Genomic DNA, 23,611 nt, shown 5'->3' with positions numbered 1-23,611 from the left:
CAGAGGTTGCAGTGAGCCAAGATCATGCCACTGCACTCCAGCCTGGGCGACAAGAGTGAAACTCCTGTCAAAAAAATAAATAAATAAATAGAAATTAAGGAAACAATCTCATTTACAATAGTTTCAGAAAGAATGAAATACTTAAGTACAAACTTAATCAAGGAGGTAAAATGTCTGTACACTAAAAATTATAAAACACTGATGAAAGAAGTCAGACACAAATAAATGGAAAGATATTACATGTTCGTAGACTAGAAGAATGTTGTTAAAATGTCTATACCACTCAAAGCAATCTACAAGTTCAATGTAATCCCTATTAAAATTCCAATGACATTTTTCACAAAAATAGATTTAAAAATCCTAAAATTAGTAAGAAATTACAAAAGACCCTGAATAGCCAAACCAATCTTGAGCAAGAACAAACGTGGAGGCACCAGACTTTCTGGCTTCAAGTTATATTACGAAGCTACAGTAATCAGCGAGTATGATTCTGGCACAAAAACAGACACACAGACCAATGGAATAGAATAGAGGGCCCAGAAATAAACCTATAAAGTTACCTAGAAGGTCAACCAATTTTCAGCAAGGGCACCAAGGGAAAGGGCAGTCTCTTCAAAAAAATGTTGTGGGAAAACCAGATACCCACAGGCAGAAGAATGCACTTGAACCCTTATATGACACCATGTACAAACATTAATTCAAAATGGATTAAAGACTTAAATGTAAGGCCTGAAACTGTAAAACTCCTAGAAGAAAATATATTTTAAAAGCTCCTTGACATTGGTCTGGGCATGGCATTTTTGGATATTGACACCAAAGTCAAGGCAACAAAAGCAAAAATGAACAAGTGAAATTATATCAAACTAAAAAGCTTCTGTACAGAATAAAAAAAGTTCAGCAAAATGAGAAGGCAACCTATGTAACAGCAGAAAATATGTGCAAACCATATTTCTGATAAGGGGTTAATATCCAAAATACACAAGGAACTCATGAAACTTAACGGCAAAAAATCAAATAGGTGCTTATCATGACTAATCATCAGGGAAATGCAAATCAAAACCACAATGAGAAAGCACTTCATGCCTGTTAGGATGGCCATTATTTAAAAAAACAAACAAGCAAAAAAACCATCATCAGTGAAGGTGAGGATATGGAGAAAAGGGCACCCTTGTACACTGTTGTTCGGAATGTAAATTGGTACGGCGTGTTGCGGGAAGTCAGGGACCCCAAACGGAGGGACCGGCTGAAGCCATGGCAGAAGAACGTGGATTGTGAAGATTTTATGGACATTTATTAGTTTCCCAAATTAATACTTTTGTAATTTCTTATGCCTGTCTTTACTGCAATCTCTAAACATAAATCGTAAAGATTTCATGGACACTTATCACTTCCCCAATCAATACTCTTGTGATTTCCTATGCCTGTCTTTACTTTAATCTCTTAATCCTGTCAGCCAAGGAGGATGTATGTCGCCTCAGGACTATGTGATAATTGCGTTAACTGCACAAATTGTACAGCATTGTGTTTGTGCAATATGAAATCTGAGCACCATGGAAAAAGAACAGGATAACAGCAATTGTTCAGGGAATAAGAGAGATAACCTTAAACTCTGACCGCTGGTGAGCCGGGCAGAACAGAGCCATATTTCTCTTCTTTCAAAAGCAAATGGGAGAAATATCGTTGAATTCTTTTTTCTCAGCATGGAATGTCCCTGAGAAACAGAATGCGCACCTAGGGGTAGGTCTCTGAACTGGCCCCTCCGGGGCGTACCTGTCTCTTATGGTCGAGATTGCAGAGGTGAGATAGACTCCAGTCTCCCATAGCGCTCCCAGGCTTATTAGGAAGAGGAAATTCCCATCTAATAAATTTTGGTCAGATCCGTTATCTCAAAACCCTGTCTCCTGATAAGATGTTATCAATGACAATGGTGCCCGAAACTTCATTAGCAATTTTAATTTCGCCTCGGAGCTGTGGTCCTGTGATCTCGCCCTGCCTCCACTTGCCTTGTGATATTCTATTACCCTGTTAAGTACTTGATGTCTGTCACCCACACCTATTCGCACACTCCCTCCCCTTTTGAAAATCCCTAATAAAAACTTGCTGGTTTTTGTGGCTTGTGGGGCATCAGGGATCCTACCAACATGTGATGTCTCCCCCAGACGCCCAGCTTTAAAATTTCTCTCTTTTGTACTCTGTCCCTTTATTTCTCAAGCCAGCCAACGCTTAGGAAAATAGAAAAGAACCTACGTGATTATTGGGGCAGGTCCCCCGATAACAGCCATTATGAAAACAGTATGGAAGTTACTAAAAAAGTTAAAATACAACTTCCATATGATCCAGCAATGCCACCTCTGGGTAAACAGCCAAAGGAACTGAAATCAGGATCTCAAAGAGTTATCTGCACTTCCGTATTCACTGCAGTATTACTTACAATAGCCAAGATACGGAAATAACTGAAATGTCTACTGACACATAAGTGAATAAAGAAAATGTGGTATAGACACACAATGGAATATTATGCACCTTAAAAAAGAAGGAAATCTTGCCATCTGTGACAACATGGATGGACCTAGAGGGCATCATGCTAAGTGAAATAAGCCAGACACAGAAAGACAAGTACTGTATGATTTCACCTATTTAATGCATGCGGAATCTAAAATAGTGAAACTCATAGAAATGGAGAGTAGACTAGTAGTTGCCACAGGATGAGAGCAGAAGGAAATGGGAGGTGATGGTTAAAGGGAACAAAGTTTCACTTATGCAAGATAAATAAGTTCTAGAGATCTACTATAAAGAAAAGTGCCTATCGCTAACAATATTGTTAATTTAACATTAGACCTTATGTTCAATGTTCTTACCACCAGCACCAAAAGAAAAAAGCCAATAATAATGATGATAATAATAATCACAAAAGAGGTAGGAGGAAACTTTGGAGGTGATGGATATGTTTATGGCTATGAAGACTGTGATGGTTTCATGGGTGTATACTTATTCTGAAACTCACTGAGATGTATTCATTAAATATATACAGCTTTTTGTACGACAATCACACTTCAATAAAATGGTTTCAAAAAAATTGAAAACAAAAATAATTTAACAGTACGACAATCAGTGGAGTAAATTTGAAATGAAAAATTGCATGAGCTTTCTGAGTGACAATTAGACTGCAAAAAAGGTGTTATTTTTTGGCTTACCAGTTGTACTTTTGTTCCAAGGAAGTTCTACCATAAGTTCCAAATAATTTCTAGTCAGAGCATATTCTGGCATTGACTGAGGCATTTTTTTGAGTCTGTGATGAAAGAATACACAGCAAACATGTTCAAGAACACAGAAAAATTCCATAACAGAAAAATCAAACACAGCTCTCTTTCTTGGTTAGATATATCATGCATGTTTAAACAAATCTGAAAAAGTTTTAAAGTATCCAGATAATAAAACGTTTATTTTGTTTTGTAATGTAATGATCACCACTCCTATCTCTCTCCCCAGCCTACTTTACTGCCCCTTCTGGAGTCCCACCAGGGAGGGGTTCTTCCCTTCTGCTCTGCTTTCTCTACAAAGTATTCTCATATTTTCTAAGTACTTAAGGTACTTACAAAACAAAATAAGGCAGATACCTGCAAACTGCAGGAGAAAACATTATATCTAATTCTAACCTGGAAATATGGCCTTACTAGTGTGTGTCCCTTTTAAGCTCACAGGGATAGTCAAGTGACACATATCCATTGGTTTACTTATCACAATAAGATGTAAGTGCCTAACTATGCATAATACAATACATTTTTTTTTGTATCAGAGATGAGTGAGGTCTGCTCATAAAAGCAAGCTAATATCATATATTTAATAACAAATGCTACTTCCATAATATATGCAGTGCTTAGCAAAGTGTTCTGCACATAATAAATGTTCTACACATATTAACTAATGTCAGAGGCAATATAAAATACCCATCAACTACAATTACTAATGTTCTTAACTGTAAGCCTCAGAAAGTCAAATATTAAGTCACTAAGCATTCAAGCAGGCTCACTACAATTCACTAATAAAAGAAAATGTAATAAGAGTTATAAAGTTAAAAGTATGCAAAGGAAAAATGGCTTTCAGTTTAACGCTGGGGATATCCAGAAAATGTAATCAACCCATATATCCTATTCTGTTATCAAGGTTTCCCTGTACTTTGTCTTGTACAAAGAGAAATGGACAGTCCTTGCCCTTGAGAGTTTATAATCTAGAGAAGAAAAGTCACATGTGAAGAATATGATGCTAACTGAACAAACATTACGTATAAACAAAGAAGCATGGTCTGTTCTTTCAGACAACAAAAAGGCAGCTGCAAGAGTTATATTGCCTGACACCACACTGCAGGTGGAAGACTTGTATTATGTATCCTCAGTATTGGAGAAAAGAGTAGTGAAAGTGGTGTTAATCAGGAGTACCAAGAATGAAAACAATAATGAACAAATGCCTTTTATAATTTACCTCTTTATCTCTTTGACACAGACTTTATGGGCCTGCTCTGGCATACTAGATGTTCGTATTTTTTTCTCTAGCATGACAATGTCATCATTATCTTCATCTTCATCTTCATCTTCTAAAGTACCTGAGATATGTGTAATTCTCCTAATAGGGCGTATTGCTATAACCTAACGTAGAAAGCAGAAAAGTAAAACCGTATGTCAAAATAAATTGGAAACGAAGTACCCAGGTACACATAAGATTATGACTGGTGCTGAATAAATATTTTTATGACTACAGTCTACATCTTTAGGAAGTGAAGTTCAGAATGATAATCAAAAGGCAGTTGTATACAGAGAGGCAGCAGAATTGCAGAAGTAGACCGACGTAAGGTAGACATGATTCTTTGGTATATACTTACAATAATACTTGCATGAGAAAACAAATTTCAAGGAACTGGATACTAGAAATAATTAAACCATCTAGGAATTACCTTTCTTTGAGCTACTATTGCAGCCACTATTTTCTTGAAATACATTACTTCTTACCATTTGGTGACTGAAAAAAATTCCATTTTATCTCCTACATTACAAAATTTCTTCCTAGCATCTTCAACCTTTCCACCACTGGCTCTATTTTGTCTTCAAAGCTTTCCTGCTTTCAAAATATTTTTTTCTTACCTCTAGTTTCTTCTAGTTAACTATCGCACTATTTACTTCCTTTCTTGTGAACTTCTGCTTCTCCCGCAAGTGGCTATAACCACCAGATCCCCTACCTCATCAATTACTTCACTGAGCCTTTGGCATCTGTTCCCATCCCGCCAAAATTGTTCTTTCAAATCTAAAAAACATATTCTGTGCAAAGTCAAATGGCCTTTGTATTCTCTATGATCTCTCTATCATATGTTAAAACTACCTTATGTGCTCCTTGAAATTCATGAATAAACAACCATTACTGGAGCAAAATTATATACTAGCATTTAATTTAAAAGCCCCCAGAACATTTTATTTTTTGAGACAAGGTCAAGCTTTGTCATCCAGGCTGAAGTGCAATGGCATGAACACTGCTTACTGCAGCCTCAACCTCCCTGGCTCAAGTAATCCTTCCACCTCAGCTTCCTAAATAGCTGGGACTACAGACACACACCAGCATGCTGGCTAATTTTTTAAATTTTTTTTTGTAAAGATGAGGTCTCACTATGTTGCCCAGCCTGGTCTTGAACTCCTGGCCTCAAGCGATTCTCCTTCCTTGGCCTCCCAAAGCGCTGGGATTACAGGCATGAGCCACTGCATTCAGCCCAGAACTTATTTTTTAACCTGGAAAATTTATCTATTTAATACATTCAAATATAAAAATGTTTAAAACATAAAGCAGTAAATAAAAATTTAATTTTATAAAAACACAAGTACTAAATATATGCTTTTATTCTTATATAAGTCATCAGCAGATAAAATATTATAAATAAAAAACTGAACATATTATATATTTTTTAAAAGTGAGATTTTTATAAGCATATCAGTGATTTCATTGTTAAGACAAAAGCACTTTTTAATGCATTTTTCCTTCCTGACTGCTAAAACAGGGCTTTTCAACTCTTAGGGGAACAAAAAGGAGAGAGTTTTAGGTTAACTCCAAATATTACCCTAATTCCTACTTTTTAAATAACTGTCTCTTGCTTGATTATTTTCTGGAGCACTTTTGAAAAACTTTCATTTTAAGTGATGGCAAACTTTACTGAGAGTAAGTTGCAGTTTTCTGCAACTCCCAGTGGATTTGTCTTTCTATACAAAATGAGTAATTGAGTCCCTGACCTGATCTCAAGCCAGAAATAATCCAGCTTTCTGCATGTTTTAAACAGCATGGTGTCCTGGAGTACTAATCGCCAGCATGATCATCACTGTTCCTCTCTCTCTCCTCAGCCTACTTGACTGCCCCTTCTCTAGTCCCACCGGGGAGGAGTTCTTCCCTTCTGCTCTGCTTTCTCTACAATGTATTCTCTTTGATGACAAGACTTCTGCGCTGATGAACGTCAAATTGCTAACATAATTCTCAACGCCTCAACTTAAGTCAGAGCGCTGCATCTCAACACCTTCAGAGAAATGCCATTTTCACATCCTGTCCACATCAAATATATCTTCCTAATATAAACTCTGTCCAGACATAAAAATAGTAAAATCAGCAGATCAAGGTAGACTTCAAACAGATCCCATCATACATATAAATGTAATAGATGATAATGGGGATGGGAAGGATTATTTAATTAGTGGTGTTGAGTCAAACAAAAAGCTATTTGAGGGAAAAATACAACTGCTGTCTTCAAAATAATATATGGGTTAAAGAATTAAATACTTTTTAAAAAATCAACTAAAATTAAACTGAAAGGAAAGTGAATATTTATCAAGCCACTGAAGGTTAGAGGACTTAAGCTTAGAAAACAAAAAAAGATCAAGAGTTTGACTAAATAAAAATGGAAACTTATTATAAGTTGAAAACAGCCAAATTTTGACACAACATATAGTCCTTTTAAGAAAGAGTTTTGTATTAGTTTCTTAGTATTACATGCAGTAAAAAAATGTTATACTCAAAGACACCCATCATAGTTATTTGTTAGTGTTTACAATACACAAAACATTGGAAACAACACAAAAGGGGAAATGGCTCAGTAAATTATCCTTTTGGATGATAACCAAAACAAAGTGAGAAAAATGCTTACATGCTTTAAAAAAAAATCCAGGCAAAGAAAAGGATGAGAGGGAAACACCTAAATTTTATCAGTAGTGCGAGTGGTAGGAGACAATAAACTTTTCTTCTTTGTTCCTCTCTTTATTCTCCTTATTTTTTTTTCAAAACTGAAATGGGTTAAAATAAATATTTACCCTCTTATCATCATCTTGCTTGGGTTTTCTGGTTTTTTGAAGCAATTTCAGGCCTTCAATTTGTCTGACAAGCAGTGGTATAGTCATCTTGAACCGCTCCTCTAGGCTCACAGCATCTAAAATCTAAGGAAATGTGAGTCAATCAATAGGATCTCTCTCAGAAACACACAATCCAATAACAGACAGTCAGAGCCATGGTTTAAATTGCCAAGTTAAAAAAAAAATTATTAACAGTATTCAAAGCTACACTATGGCTAAGACAACCAAATGAACTATATTAATCAGCAAGGTTGTTTGAGATGAATATCAGAATCCTTAAAAAAGAAAGAAAAAACAGGATCTTGGTTTTTCACTTTAAAATGAAGCTGTGTGGTTTTTTTTTTTTCTTTTTTTTTGAGACGGAATCTTGCTCTGTCCCCAGGTTGGAGTGCAGTGGCGAGATCTTGGCTTAGTGCAAGCTCCCCCTCCTGGGTTCACGTCATTCTCCTGCCTCAGCCTCCTGAGTAACTGGGACTACAGGCACCCGACACCATGCCCGGCTAATTTTTTGTATTTTTAGTAGAGACAGGGTTTCACTCTGTTAGCCAGGATGGTCTCGATCTCCTGACCTCGTGATCTGCCCGCCTCGGCCTCCCAAAGTGTTGGGATTACAGGCGTGGGCCACTGCGCCCGGCCGAAGCTGTGTGTTTTTAAGATGAAAAAACCAGACACACAGTTGACGTCAACTCTTTCTGGGAATTACTCTCTTGAAGCCCAGAATGTGTTTTCATATTAGATCTAAACAAATTATAGGTTCAAAATATTAAATGTTTACATACACAAGAGAACAGAAGCACTCAACCAACTCTCACTAGTGATTTGTCGGAGCACAGGCCGCTCTCTGTTCCCGCAGTAAAACACACTGCTGCCGCCCACAGCCAGGGGGCTCTCTGGCAGTCCTGTAACTCTTCTACTCCCACTGGATTAATTGAATTCCTGTGTATAACCAACCTGTTTGTGTTAGTTGTATTTGCTATTATAACGGTTGGATTTAAGTATTAAATAAGCTGATAACATATGAGAGAGCTGTTTCACTGAAAACAAACAAATATTCTAGGATGATTCATTAAAAATACTGCTTTAAAAATACCTTAAAAATAAGTGTGCAAGAAAACTTAAAGTATTACAGTTTGGGGATTAAGTCATGTAAATGTAGGATTCTACACTTGGATTACTTTTCAAGTGTCTTTAAAATTCATTTCACTTTAAATAAACATAAATTTAAAATTATAAGTAATGCATCATAGGTGTGATTTATATAAGAAACATGATGAAGATTCTAAGAAAGCAGGTCCACACATAAGGGAAGGGCCATGGCTCCACGTTTAAAAATAGTGAATCAAAGAATGTCTACATATTTAAGTTAAATTAAATATTTATTTATTTATTTATTTAGAGACAGAGTCTCTGTTGCCCAGGCTGGAGTGCAGTGGTGCAATCTTGGCTCACTGCAGCCTCTGCCTCCCAGGTTCAAGCGATTCTCCTGCCTCAGCCTCCCGGGTAGCTGGGATTATAGGCGCGCACCACCACGCCCAGCTAATTTTGTATTTTTAGTAGAGATGGGGTTTTACCATGTTGGCCAGGCTGGTCTCGAACTCCTGATCTCAAGCGATCCACCCATCTCGGCCTCCCAAAGTGCTGGGACTACAGGCGTGAGCACCCAGTCAAATATTTACCTTTTTATGATTCTTTGCTTTAACTTTTTCTGTAAATTGACTACCATTACTGATTATGCAAATAAAAGAGCTGCTTGTGTCAACAAAAATATAAAACAATCACATTTGAAAGTCAGTTTAAATGTAAAAGCATTTCAATTACTTTGGGTCTCCAATATCTTTTTCTTGAAGGTCAAAACTTAACTACTCACTATCTAGATCTCAATAAAAAGTGACAAAGCAACCTGGCGTTCAAAAGGGAACACTGTACCTGGAGTTTCTCTTTGTTGCTTGTTCGGATAATTGATGTCAAGATGTCTGGTAAAGCTTCCCTTGGAAGACTATCTAAAAGACGTCTCAATTTAGCAACTGCAGGGACAGACATATCCAACATTTCAACCAACTAGAAGGGGGAAAAAAAGTCTTTTAAATGAAATCTGGCATTATTTGTGAATTTTTAAAAATCAGATTTCCATCTAGGTTTAATGTTTGGGCCTCAGTCTTTGTTTTTGAAAGATCACTGATTAATATAGTCCACGTATTTTACAGGCCTCAGAGGAAAAGAAAAGTACTTTCAAAACATCAATCAGAATGAAAAGCAATAATGGCTTAAAAGTAGTTAACACTAATGTTTACAAGGGTTTTGTAAACCTGTGCCATGATTATTTTTAACTTTCTATTGAAAAAAATTCAAATGTACAAAAAAGTTGCAAGAATCATACAATAACTCCTGTACATCCTTCTTCCAGATTCACCAATTGAATTCACCAACTGAAAAGTGGCATTTTGCCATGTTTGCTTTCTCTCTCTCCACACTCACACATAATTAATGAACATTTGAGGATAAGCTGCAGAATCGAGATCCTTATTCTTTAAATCTCTAATCCTGTGACAGATTAAGGACCCTTGTTCTTAAGAACAAGAATATTCTCTTACATAATCACAATATAAACCCTATTAGATGCATATTATTAGAAATATGTGTATTATTAGAAATTTAGCATAGTTGATGCTATTATCACGGCCAATCAGAGGATGAAATATTAATATTTAGTATAACATTTTGTATTAGTCTGTTCTCACACTGCTAATAAAGACATACCAGAGACTGGGTAATTTATAAAAGACAGAGGTTTAATGGACTCACAGTTCCACATGGCTGGGGAGGCCTCACAATCATGGAGGAAGGCAAAGGAGAAGCAAAGGCCTGTCTTACATGGTAGCAGGCAAGACAGCGTGTGCAGGGGAACTATCATTTATATAACCATCTGATCTTGTGAGACTTATTCACCACCAAGAGAACAGTATGGGGGAACCGCCCCCATAATTCAATTATCTACACCTGGTACCGCCCCTGACACATGGGAATTATTACAACTCAAGGTGATATTTGGGTGGGGACACAGCCAAACCATATCAATTTGGACTAACTAGAATCTGAGCACTGTGAATGACTTTTAGAAAAACAACTGTCAGCGTATATCTGGGAGTTAAGATAGATTATGCCCAAGGCACACTTTCAGTAACTGTGATAGTCATTAGGGCTACTGACAAACTCCCCTTTTCTTCTGGGCACTGCTCTTTCTAACTTCCTTCGAATATACTAATAGGTGTGTCTATGAGTCTTAAATTGATCCATGAAACGTAGTGGAAGTGACAGCTCCTTCTGGGCAGAAGCATTACAAGCCAATGACAGATGCGCCCCATTTCCTTTTCCTGCCTCAGAGATAAGGGAAGCATGTCTTGAGATGAATCTCCAATCCACCTGGGTCCGAGTGACTTTAATAGGCAGATACAACCCCCACTAGTCTCAGGCATGAAGCATGAGCCAGAAAGACGCTCACGTTATGCGACTGAGATTTCAGAGAAGTTAACATAGCAAAACTTAGTTCACACTAATTCATAATGATGTACTAAACCTTCATTTAGTCAGTTCAAATCAGATTTCATGTGCTAGTAATATTCAAACCTCTCCAACAACATCGTAATTTTGGAACTTATCCATTACCTGCCTAGAATGAAGGGAATTAAAGTATAATTACGATGAAGCTGTTCAGGTGGAAGAAGTAGATAATAAAATTTGAATACCCTTGCTACTAGGAATTCACCCCACGAAAATAAAACAGTTAAAACTCATTTTCCAAACATTTACTGAGTATAAACTATTTGCCAGACCCAATACACTGCTCAGTACAGGATGGCTAAAGGAGAAAAGTGAATTCAAGTTTGGTAGAGAAAAAATACCTATAAGATACATTTCAATACAATGTGATAAGCATTATGTTAAATGACATGTATGACAGACTGTGAAGGCACACAGAGATGAGCGTTAACAGCCTACAGCTGTTGGGAAAGCATAGATTCAATTTTAAAATTCAGAGATGGAGGCCGGGCGTGGTGGCGGTTGGATCATGAGGTCAGGAGTTCGAGACCAGCCTGGCCAACATGGTGAAACCTCATCTCTACTAAAGATACAAAAAGTTAGCCAGGCGTGGTGGCGCATGCCTGTAATGCCAGCTACTTGGGAGGCTGAAGCAGGAGAATCGCTTGAACCTGGGAGGCGGAGGCTGCAGTGAGCCGAAATTGCACCACTGCACTCCAGCCTGGGCAATAGGGCAAGACTCCATTTCAAAAAAAAAAAAAAAATCAGAGATGGAAGAGCACTCCCAGCAGAGAACTGAAGGCAAAATCATAGAGACATAAAATAACTCAATGTGAAGCTGTTTTACATTCAGTAGAGCTAGAACTAGGGTGTCAGTGAGGTGATAACTAGAGTTGACGCAAGACAGATAGGCCCAAGACAAGTTGCAAACGGTCTTAATGTTATACTAAGAAATTTGGTGTCCATCCTATAGCCATTAAAGTCTTTTACTCAAGGGAATGGGATGCCCCAAACTTCTTTTAGAAAGGCTCAGTGAAGAGAAAAGGTTCAAGATAGAAAAACTAGGAGACAGGATGCTATTGAAGAAGTTCATTGAAGAGATGCAGAAGTAGAAGTAGATGCAGAAGGGGATGAAAGAGAATAATTGGAAATAACTTTAATGTCTAAAAAGAGAAATTATAAAATTAGTATATATTAACTCAATGAAATTAACAAAAGTACTTAATATGAACATCAGACATGGATACAAAAACAAAACATATAATTGAATATGAACTGAGCCCAGAAGACGAACAAAAATTAAATTTGATGCATGATGACAGTAAGATGTGTGGTGACCTATTTATCTCTAAAAATTCCTTTAATGTCACTGCAAAATCTTTACAAGTTTAAAAAGTTCCTCTAGATTCAAAGTACAAAGAAGTAAAAGCAAAGCAAAAGAGGCTATGAAGCTATCTATGTCCAATAGAGGCACAAAGACCCAGGGAACATCACTGCTGAAAAGAAAAAGAAATACTATTTCTCTCAATCTCCTTTATTCCTAAGCAGTATATTCACTTATTCCAGTTTTCAAACTGAAATTTCTTTCCTCAAAGTGCTTTCTTTCAGCCCACATAGAAATTACAGATTCAAATTTTCTATTTTTCTTTTTTTTTTTTTAAGTCAGGGTCTCGCTCTGTTGCCCAGGCTGGAATGCAGTGATGCAATCTTGGCTCACTGCAACTTCCACCTACTAGGTTCAAGTAATCCTCCCACCTCAGCCTCCCCAGTAGCTTGGACTACAGGCACGCACCATCACACTAGGCTAATTTTTGTACCTTTTGTAGAGACGGGATCTCACCATGCTGCCTAGGCTGATCTTGAACTACTGGGCTCAAGCAATCCACCCACCTCAGCCTCCCAAAGTGCTGGGATTACAGGTGTGCACCACCGCACCTGGCCCTCAAATTTACTATTTTTCTATTATTGTTCATTACACTGTAAGTATGGCTCTTCAAATGCCACATCAGATACAAGTACCACTGGCTATGAACATTTGCCCCACACATATTTCAATGATCAGTAGTATTTATAATTGTGACTTTTAAACATTATCTGATCCTCATAGATCTAGTTATAGTCACTGGATTATACTAATAGAAAAGTAGAAGACTATACTTTATAATTTTATGCTTCATTAAGGTTTGAAACAAAATGGGGTGGGAATAGGAGCTTTCTGTTCTATCTAGAGTTAACCAAAAAGAACTAGAATTAAAGAGTCAAATATTTAATGCATATCTAAAATGTGCTTCCTTCCCAGCATTCTAGTTAATCAAGGTTTTAACCATACTTGAAATCAGCCCACCACAGGCTTGATCTACCATAGTTACTGCTAGACAATGTGATCTTGACTTTTGAAGTAATATATTGTAATTTATATAAATGGTGCCTAGATATTTTAGTGACAGACAGCTTCTGTGCAGTATTTCGTTTTTTAGCTTTAAATATTTAGGTTTAATAATTATCTAGTTTAGAGACAGTAGAAGTTAGAAGGAAAGCTGTAGAAATAACATTTGGAAAACTTTAGAAAGGGTAGGCCAATATGTCCTGGAATGATTTAGGTACAATCCCAGATAAGAGTAAATCAGAATTAATATATAATGTTACTAACTCATTTAAATGTATACTGTCCTAAAACTTCACTATCCAACAGATTCACCATATCTTAGGAAAGCAAAAGAACCAAAGAAAAATGGGTTTTAAGAAAAAATAAAAGCACCTTACTTGTACTGCATATTTGTAAAACTGCTCTGATAGTTCTCCTAGCTCCTCCCTCATTTTACAGGTGTTGGGAAACTCCTCAAGTCGGTCCAACTGCTCCACTTCAGCAATGGGATATGGCTTCTCTTTTAAGACCTGTACAATCTGGAAACGGCATAGGCCTGTAATCAACAGAGTGTAGTGGGGCTTGGGCCAGTTACTGCCCACAACCTGAACGGCCAGTGCAGCTGTGCCAATCCTGAAAAACACACAAAACATCGGTATTACAAACATTCAATACGGTAGAACAGAAACTCACTTCAGAAAGTTTTGGCTTTTCTGATACATTCATTAAGCAAAAGACATCTGAAGTGTAAATAAATTTTTTCTCTATTTAACTTAGCATCCAGTATGTGGCCTCTTCTGCCACTACCCTCAGCTATATGGCAAAGCAGACCATCTCACTATAATCTGCACCTCTTTTAAAAAATTAGGTAGGAATTTGTAAACACTTGGATTATTCAAGCATAAAAATGTAAGAGAAAAGCAGCTGAGAATTACATATCTTAAATTAACATTGTCAACTAAGAGTAAGGCAATCTTATACCAGGATAAATATTATCAATTTAAATACATTTAAATATAAATAGCATAAACCAATCTAAGAAATCTCCGTTCCAACACCAGTTGTGCTACTAACATCAAGTCAGTTTTCTTACATAATCAGTCTATGAAACTTCCACATACCCACCTTATCACAAACTGCCATCACATACTGGGAACTTATATATATGCCCTTAACACTGAATTTCTAAGTGTGAGGGCTAAATATTACAGTCCACACACTGCCATAGACTGAGGAGAGCTAAAGAAAGACCCACATCTCAACAGGTCTCAACCTAGTTCTAAGTGGTAATCATTTTACCTAACAATAGGTGAAAAGGCTTCAAGTCTCAGCTCCTCATCAGCAAATACAACTCTGATCAAGTCACATATAAATTTAATTCACAGAAAGGAAGCCACATCCAAACTAAGTCAGTTATATAAAATACAAAAATCAACATTGAGAAGACAATTCCAGATCCCAAAATAAATAATATTTTCTCCCTTCAGCCATAGGAAAAGTGGTAATTCCAGAAAAGAAAATAGAAGGACTAGAACTCTCAACACCCTAGGAAAGCGGTAATAGAAGAACACCACACCTGCCCATCTCAAAGATAATAAATCATATAATACAGTATGTGACTATGTGAGTGAACTTGCTTACTTCTATACACAGTGAATTCTTGATTACTTCCTTATAAATTACTCATTCCGTAGATTACACATAGCCTTTGGCTTCTTTCTGCCACTCAGCTTATTCTGAACTACGTCTATCCTTTTCTTACCTTTCAGTCATTACCATGTTTACAATAAAAACTGATTTAAATAATAAACCAAACAACTGACAAGATAAATTGGTGAGGGAAAAAAATCAAATACATAAAAAACTTGAAATTATTTAGCAATTAGCTATTATTTTGACTTATTTGTGTTGTGGCTGCTTTTCTTCAATCAATAGTAGATAATATTTCCCACTTCCTGAAAGCCCACTCAGATTGCCTGAGGAAGTGAGCCACCTCTAAACTGATTAGAGAATAACTTAAACATAATTAATTGCAGATGATATTCATCACTGTTTGTACAATGCTGAAAGAGCTCACAGTCCTGTTTGTATATAAAACATCCACAGACAAGAAACTGGATCCCCAGCCTAAAGGGTTTACAAAGTAGAAACCAAGGAGGAACCAGAAAGAGAGATTAGACAAATCCAAATCTCTGATCAGGAGACAAATTTAATTATTTGGGCTACGTCATTGCTAAAAGGTGATGCTAAAGAGTTGTTTTTTGGTTTTTGCTTTTTTTTTTTTGAGACGGAGTCTCACTTTGTCACCTAATCTTGGCTCACTGCAACCTCCGTCTCCCAGATTCAAGTGATTCTCCTGCCTCAGCCTCCCAAGTAGCTGGGACTACAGGCACACACCACCACGCCCAGCTAATTTTTTGTATTTTTTGTAGAGATGAAGTTTCACCATGTTGGCCAGGATGATCTCGATCTCTTGACCTCATGATTCGCCCACCTTGGCCTCCCAAAGTGCTGGGATTACAGGTGTGAGCCACTGTGGTTTTTTTGTTTGTTTTTTAGAGGGAGTCTCACCCTGTCGCCCAGGCTGACGTACAATGGCGTGATCTCGGCTTATTGCACTCTGCCTCCTGGGTTCAAGGGATTCTTGTGCCTCAGCCTCCCAAGTAGCTGGGATTACAGGCACACACCACCACGCCCAGCTAATTTTTGTATTTTTAGTAGAGACAGGGTTTCACTATGTTGGCCAGGCTGGTCTCGAACTCCTGACCTAAGGTAATCCACCCACCTCAGCCTCCCAAAGTGCTAGGATTACGGGCGTGAGCCACCACACCTGGCCAAAAGGGGTTTTCTTATAAAGCAAATACAATATTTTTGCTGTGAAAGGAAGATGTTCCAAACTGAAGAGATTAAGCTGAATTTATACTATGCCTACAAAAGGTATAGATGTATACATGCCTTAATTGCTTTTTACTTAAAAACACTTATAGCTGACTAGAAATTATCCCTTTAAAAAAATTTTTTTTTCTTTTTTTAACAGAGATGGGATCTCATGATGTTGACCAGGCTGATCTCTAACTACTGGCCTCAAGCAATCCTCCCATCTCGGCCTCCCAAAGTGCTAGGATTACAAGCAAGACCCACCTCGCCCAGCCTAGAATACATCCCTTTTAAAGAAAAACATCTATGAAATTATAGATGGCTAGAAACAGAGTACCTGGTGAGACACTGTGGGTGAAAAGCATAGTGAAAAAGAATCTATTGTATATTGGGCCCCAGGTTTTATATATACAAACAGGTAAATAAACAAAATACTCAACTAATATTTTCCTTCTATGATATACAAAATGTTGTATATCAAGTCAGTCATTTTTCTAAAAATTCTGGCTCTTCTATTGTATGTGCATTATTAGGCATGCTCAAAAGGCAGCATTTTAATTTTGCAACAGATCCAAACTTATACATCCCAATGACTGGTGTCCTTCCCTTTAGCTAGGAGCTCTGTAAATCTACATCCTAATTATGGTATTGTTCAAAGAAGTTTTGAAACTCCTAACTCGAATCTACCCTCAGAGGTTTTAAGATAATGTTTTAATCCAAATCCTAACTCGAATCTACCCTCAGAGTTTGTAAAATATTGTTTTCATTCAAGTGAGGTCTGACTACAATGGTTACAATTTGTGTAATTTGGAAACTGACCTAAATAATATAAGAGTTCCAAACATATTTAAGAACCATCAACTGCAGTAGTGGGAAAATCTAAAAGCAGCACTACTGGAAAAAGTTTTCCAAGATGAGGATATTATGTAAATATCTAATTCCAGCCTATATGCCCAGCACTTGCTTTTTTTTTTTTTTTCCTATAGACAGAATCTTGCTCTGTCACCCAGGCTGGAGTGCAGTGGTACGATTATAGCTCACTGCAGCTTCGATCACCTGGGCTCAAGTAATCCTCCGCCTCAGCATCATGAGTAGATGGGAGTACAGGCACGTGCCACCAGGCCCAGCCACTTTTAAAAAATTTTTTTACTCAAAGCCCTTAATTTTTCTTGGAATCTTTAATCTTCCAAGACCTTCCTGCAATGATGTTAGTTCAGTTCAGCCCATGTTGGAATAATATGGGGACTTCCCACTCCGCTCTTTAATCCCCTTTTGTGAAAATCTACATTTAAAACTACCCATTTGGATATAGGTTTAGAATGCTTTGCAGTTTCAAAAGGCTTTCATATGTATACTTCATTTTATACCTCCCTTCACCCCATGAAGAAGGTAGTATTATTTCCTTATTACAAGTGAGTAAATGAGATTCAAAAAGGTAGAACATGGCATGGTGGCTCACACCTCTAATCCCAGCACTTTGGGAGGCCGAGGCAAGTGGATCACTTGGGCTCAGGAGTTCGAAACCAGTTTGAGCAACATGGCAAAACCCCGTCTCCACCAAAAAAAAAAAAAAAAAAAAATAGCTAGGCACTGTGGCACATGCCTGTAATCCCAGACACTCAGGAGGCTGAGGTGAGAGGATCACTTGAACCTGGGAGGCAAAGGTTGCAGTGAGCTGAGATGGCACCACTGCACCAGCATGGGTGACAGAGTGAGACCCTGTCTCAAAAAAATTAAAGTAGAACAACTTAGTTGTACATGGTTACAAGAAAATTTAATAGAAATAAATTTAAGAAATAAATTTAAATTTAAAATTTAAAGGATAAATTTAAATTTAATAAATTGAGTTCCTTAATTATATTTTAAGACAAATTTTACTTTTTTCTCATTACAATGGACAATAGGTACCACTTCTACCTACAAGAATTATAAACATAGGCCAGGCATGGTGGCTCACACCTGTAATCCTAACACTTTGGGAGACAGAGGCAGGAGGATCACTTGAGCCCACAAGTTTTACACCAGCCTGGTGAGGGAGACTGAGAAGTCGGCACTATGAGGAAATGAAGCCATGTACCCTGAAAAGTGTAAATTTGGAAGAAAGCTGGATAACCATCTTGAAATGCTTGAAAGGATATTGTACAGGTAGTACTAAATTATGACCCCTTTTCACTAAGAAAACAATGGGTCACTCAGGAAGCACTAAAAATGCAGTTCTACTAAGCAGAAAAATGCAGGGTGCCCTGGGTCAGCATGCCAGCCAAGTTCTATACTGCAGGACAAGTCCAAAGCTCCTCCTTTAAAAAGGCTCCTGCAGGCAACATGCCTGCACACTAACGTGCAGAAAGGGACTGTACTACTCAAAACCACCAAGGAAGTGGCAGAGGTAAGTCAACATCTAATCCTGCCACTCTGTGTGGCAAAGAACGCTGGGAGCAAATTACTTCTGCTGCTCCTTGAAGGCTGCAGCCAGTGTCACCTGGATGGTGTAAAGGAAACAAGAGACAGGAACAGAGCCCCTCGTCTCACCTCTGGGCTACCATACAGAAAAGCAGGTAACTGGGGAAGGACAGATTTGTGCATGGAAACAGACTAATACTGTGGATAACTCGGTATTGGTATTATTAAAGCTTTTTTTTTTTTTTAAGTAGAGTGCTTTAAAAGCCATATTAGAGAAAAAAAGACATTCGAAACTATTACCAAGGAATATCGTACAATCTTTCCACATAGGCTTTTTAAGTAGCAAACAATACTTCTAGAATAACTAGATGGTCTGATGAGTTCTTTTAATGCTGGAATTCTATGAAGACTTTTCAATGTATGTTTTCTAATTTAAATGATTAAATTTTAAATCATTTAACCCTGCCACTCTATGTGGCAAAGAACACTGGGAGCAAATTACTTCTGCTGCTCTTTGAAGGCTGTGCCAGCGTCACCTGGATAGCGCAAAGGAAACAAGAGAAAGGAACAGAGCCCCTCTTCTGGCCTCTGGGCTACCATACAGAAAAGCAGGTAACTGGGGAAGGACAGACTTGTGCGTGGAAACAGGCTAATGCTATGGATTACTCAGTATTGGTATTGTTAAAGCCTTTTTTTTTTTTTTTTTTAAGTAGAGTGTTTTAAAGGCCCTATTAGAGAAAAAAAGACATTGGAAACTATTACCAAGGAATATGGTACAATCTTTCCACATAGGCTTTTTAAGTAGCAAACAATACTTCTAGGATAACTAGATGGTCTGATGAGTTCTTATAATGCCGGACTTCTATGAAGACTTTTCAATATATGTTTTCTAATTTAAATGATTAAATTTTAACATTGCTACTCAGTTAAAGGCAATAATATGAACATCAAGGATCAGATCACACAGTACCTGATTATTAGTGATTACTTTCAAGCAGGAGAATTGAGGATTGTTGTTTTGGAGGGATTTTCATAAAATAAATTAAAAACCTGAAGGGTATGGTGGCACTTGCCTATAGTCCCAGCTACTCCAGAGGCCAAAGCAGGGGATAGCTTGAGTCCAGGAGTTTGAGACCAGCCTAAGCAACATAGTGAGACCCCATTTCTACAAAAAATTTAAAAATTAGCTGGGTGTAGTGGTGCACGCCTGTAGTCCCAGCCACTCCAGAAGCTGAGGCAGGACGATCACTTGAGCCCAGGAGTTCAATCAAGGTTGCGGTGGGCTACGATCACGCCACTGCACTTCAGCGGAGGAGACAGAATGAGACTCTGTCTCAAAAAATACACAAATGAATAAATAATAAAAACCTTCCAAAATCTTGCCAGAATAATACCAACAAATAGTGAAACTTAAAATGTGACTAAATCGACTTTTCAAGTTCACAATGTGCCCATGGCTAATCAATACATATGCACAGTAGAAAGAAAATGAAGTCTAATAATGACCACTCTTGCCTAGACAGGGAACTAAGTGCCTGGGCACTGAAGGCAAAAAAATTTGGGAAAAGTAAGCAGAAGGAGCAGAGTCATATGTTGGGAAACTAGAATCCAATACAATTTATCAAAGAGTACTGAAACTTGGAATGTGACCAATTCCACTCAGGCAATAACCAAAGCAGGTCAGATGGGAGCCAAAATATTTTCCATGCTTGAGAAAATCAAGGCTTTTACAATATAAATGAATACTGGGCTGCTGTGGAAGGTTTGTTGGTCTTTGTTGCTTTGTTTTGCTTTCTTTTAACGGGGGTGGGGGGAGGTACCAGTCTCCTTTGAGAATCTGAAGAAAGCAAAGGATTCTCCTAAAAAAATGTACATAGTCACAAGATTTTGAGGAAAAATAAGGCATGTCCAACCCTCCGGAAATCCATTCAGAGTCAGGAACCCCTAATTTAAAAATAAGGGATAACTGCCAGGAAAGAAGCTCTAAACTGAAAACACAACACCTCCAGTAGAGTTAGGAATAGGAGGCGGGTGCTTGGCAGGTGAGTTTGAAGATACTTGTTGAGAGCATACGATATACCAGCATTGTCCAATAAAAATATAATGTGGACCACATATAAAATTTTAGTGGCCACATTATAAAGTAAAAACAGCAGAAATCTTAACATTTTATTAACCCCAAGTACTCAAAATATTACCTTTCCAACATTTAATCTATATAAAATGTATTAATCAAAAAGTTTTTTCAAAATCTGGCGTGTATTGTACACTTACAGCACATTTAGGGTGACCAACCTCCTGGTTTCCCTGGGACGGAGGGGCTAAAACATAGGACTTTCAATGCTAAAACAGACAATCGCAGCAAACCAGGACAACTGGCAATTCTATCATCTCAATTTGACGAGCCACATGCACTACACAGTACTGGACAGCAGTCATCCATCATGCATGGTGCAAAGTGGAATATACACATTATTCAATTTATTCTTCATAACATGCCTAAGAGATGGATGCTGTCAGTTTCCAAACTGCAGAATAAAAGAAATAGAGGTTAAAGCTCTCACCCAAAGTCACACCAATAGGGCGAGGGTACTGGGCAATATAGTAGTAAGCCTGGGGCCTAAGAAATGTTATGAGTGAAGGAGCAGAGGTGAGAAGCTAGGAAAGTTCCAGAAAGGGGGACCAGCGAAAATGTGAGCAGTAAAGGCCCTTTACAAAGGGAAACAGAAGGATTAGGGGGAGAAGGAGAAGGGTGGCAGGGAGTATAGAAGAAAGGCACCCACAAATAGTGCAGTTTAGGAATGAAACAGGAAAAGTTAAAACTCACGGAGCAGAGAATGCCTCAGCGGACAAAAATGATGGGTGACAGAAAAGGGGAGGCGGATAGGAGTAAAGGGCAGTGGGGAGAAAGGTGAAAAGCGAAGGCAAGTGAAGGCAGAGATCACCGGGGAGAAAGAAAGGGCCTGGAAAGTTAAAAGCACTGGCCTAGGAGGCTGAAGACCGAGGGCGAGGAATTGCGGAGAGGGGGAAGAGAATTCAAATTAAATTATCCAGAACGGTAGGGAACTGCGTAGTTTCACCAGGTGTCAGGCACTACTTCATGAACGATCTCATTCATGGTCATGGGGCAGGTATCTGACATCCCCATTTTGCATGTGATAGCACCGGAGAGGCGGAACCGAGCCGCGAAGGCCGCCCCGAACCGAGTCTCGCGCTCAAGGCAGGCCGTGGCCTGGGCCCGGGTCCCCGGAGGAGGCCGCGCCGCCCGCCGCCGCCGCGGGGGCAGCCAGGCCTACCTGTGCAGCGGCGGCAGGTCCTGCGCGTCGCTGGCGGGGTCAGGCGTGTTGGGGATGACGCCCAGGATGGTGCTTTGCAGCGACGTGCCCTTCAGAAGGCGGCTCCGCACCAGCTGCAGGTTGCGGGCCGAGTCCACGCTGGTGCGCATGGTGGAGCCGGGCAGCAGGACGCCCTCGTGGGTGAGCAGCAGCGGGAGGCGACTGGGGATCTGGATGGGGCTCACTGATGACATGCTGGCAGCCTTTCGCACTGGGGGCTGTCAAAAAGAGCCAGACAGACAGCTGCCCCCCGCCTGCCCCGCAGTCACCAAACCTCAGACCCGCCTCCACGCCTCCGCTTCCGGCTACGCGCTACGGTCCGTCCCCGGGCCCAAAAGCCATGGCTTCGCGCTGCTCTCTAGGAGAGCCTCCCGGTAAGACTTGAGCGTCCTACCTATGCGGAAAGACGTACACTCAAGCGTGCAGCGACCTTCGCCTCACTTACAGAGTATATTTGGAAGGATGATCTTATTTGAATTGTATATACTTGAAGTGTTTTTAACGTTTTCTTCAATTTTTTACATATATTTGAATTTTTAACTTTTGATTCGAACTAATTATTTATTTATTTATTTATTTATTTATTCTGAGACAGATTCTCGCTCTGTCGCGGAGGCTGGAGTGCAATGGCGCGATACCCGCGGCTTGCAGCCTCTGCCTCCCGGGTTCAAGCGATTCTCCTGCCTCAGCCTCCCGAGTAGCTGGGATTACAGATGCCCGCCACCACACCCAGCTAATTGTTGTATTTTTAGTAGGGAGGGGATTTCACCATGTTGGCCAGGCTGGTCTTTAACTCCTGACCTCAAGCGATCCGTCCACCTCGGCCTCCCAAAGTGCTGGGATTACAGGCATGAGCCAACGTGCCCGGCCCGAATTGATTTTAGATGTACAAAACTACAGCAGAGTTCCTATATACCTTTCACCCAGTTTCGTCTGTTATCATCTTACATAATCATAGTTCAATGATCAAAACCAGGAAATTAACATTATTATCGTTTAACCTATAGGCCTTACCCAAATTTTGCCAGTTTTCCCACTAATGTCCTTCATTGGATCTGGTCCAGGATCCAATATCCAGGATCCTGTTGTGAAATCTCCTAGGTGTTTTGTTATGAAATCTCCTAGGTGTTCTCTAATCTGTGGCAAGTCCTCAATTTTTTTTTTTTTTTTTTTTTTTTTTTTTTTTTTTGAGACGGAGTCTGGCTCTGTCACCCAGGCTGGAGTGTAGTGGCGAGGTCTCGGCTCACTGCAAGCTCCGCCTCCCGGGTTCATGCCATTCTCCTGCTTCAGCCTCCCGAGTAGCTGGGGACTACAGGCTCCCGCAACCACGCCCGGCTAATTTTTTGTATTTTTAGTAGAGACGGGGTTTCGCCATGTTAGCCAGGATGGTCTCAATCTCCTGACCTCGTGATCTGCCCGCCTTGGCCTCCCAAAAGTGCTGGGATTACAGGCCTGAGCCACTGCGCCCGTCCAATTTTTTTTTCTTTTACAACCTTGATACTTTTATTTTTTTTTCTGTTTTTAATTTAATTTTATTTTTTATTATAGTTTAAGTTCTAGGGTACATGTGCACAACGTACAGGTTTGTTACATATGTATACATGTGCCATGTTGGTTTGCTGCACCCACTAACTCGTCATTTACATTAGGTATATCTCCTAATGGTATCCCTTCCCCCCCACTCCCCACCACCCAACGACAGGCCCCTGAGTGTGATGTTCCCCACC

The 23,611-nt window shown here is 39.0% G+C and overlaps 1 protein-coding gene across 3 annotated transcripts in view; it reads right to left on the bottom strand.

The window, feature by feature from the left end:
- Nucleotides 1–22,219, bottom strand: part of LONP2 (lon peptidase 2, peroxisomal) — a 115,055-nt gene extending 92,836 nt beyond the window's left edge. The window contains exons 1-6 of one of the 3 annotated variants that reach the window (XM_003819801.4): nucleotides 21,846–22,219; nucleotides 13,671–13,905; nucleotides 9,297–9,428; nucleotides 7,332–7,454; nucleotides 4,480–4,643; nucleotides 3,195–3,289 (exon numbers count right to left, since the gene is read on the bottom strand). In XM_003819801.4, coding sequence (XP_003819849.1) covers nucleotides 3,195–3,289; nucleotides 4,480–4,643; nucleotides 7,332–7,454; nucleotides 9,297–9,428; nucleotides 13,671–13,905; nucleotides 21,846–22,078 — 982 coding nt within the window. In that variant the 5' untranslated portion in view covers nucleotides 22,079–22,219. The remainder of the gene's footprint in view (nucleotides 1–3,194; nucleotides 3,290–4,479; nucleotides 4,644–7,331; nucleotides 7,455–9,296; nucleotides 9,429–13,670; nucleotides 13,906–21,845) is intronic. The other 2 variants (XM_024925812.3, XM_034940114.3) reach the window with 2 other exon arrangements.
- Nucleotides 22,220–23,611: the final 1,392 nt, after the last annotated feature.

Source organism: Pan paniscus, chromosome 18, assembly GCF_029289425.2.
Source record: "Pan paniscus chromosome 18, NHGRI_mPanPan1-v2.0_pri, whole genome shotgun sequence".
Classification (NCBI taxonomy): domain Eukaryota; kingdom Metazoa; phylum Chordata; class Mammalia; order Primates; family Hominidae; genus Pan; species Pan paniscus.
Note: the sequence above shows the minus strand (reverse complement) of the source record. Positions and strands in the feature narration are given on the sequence as shown.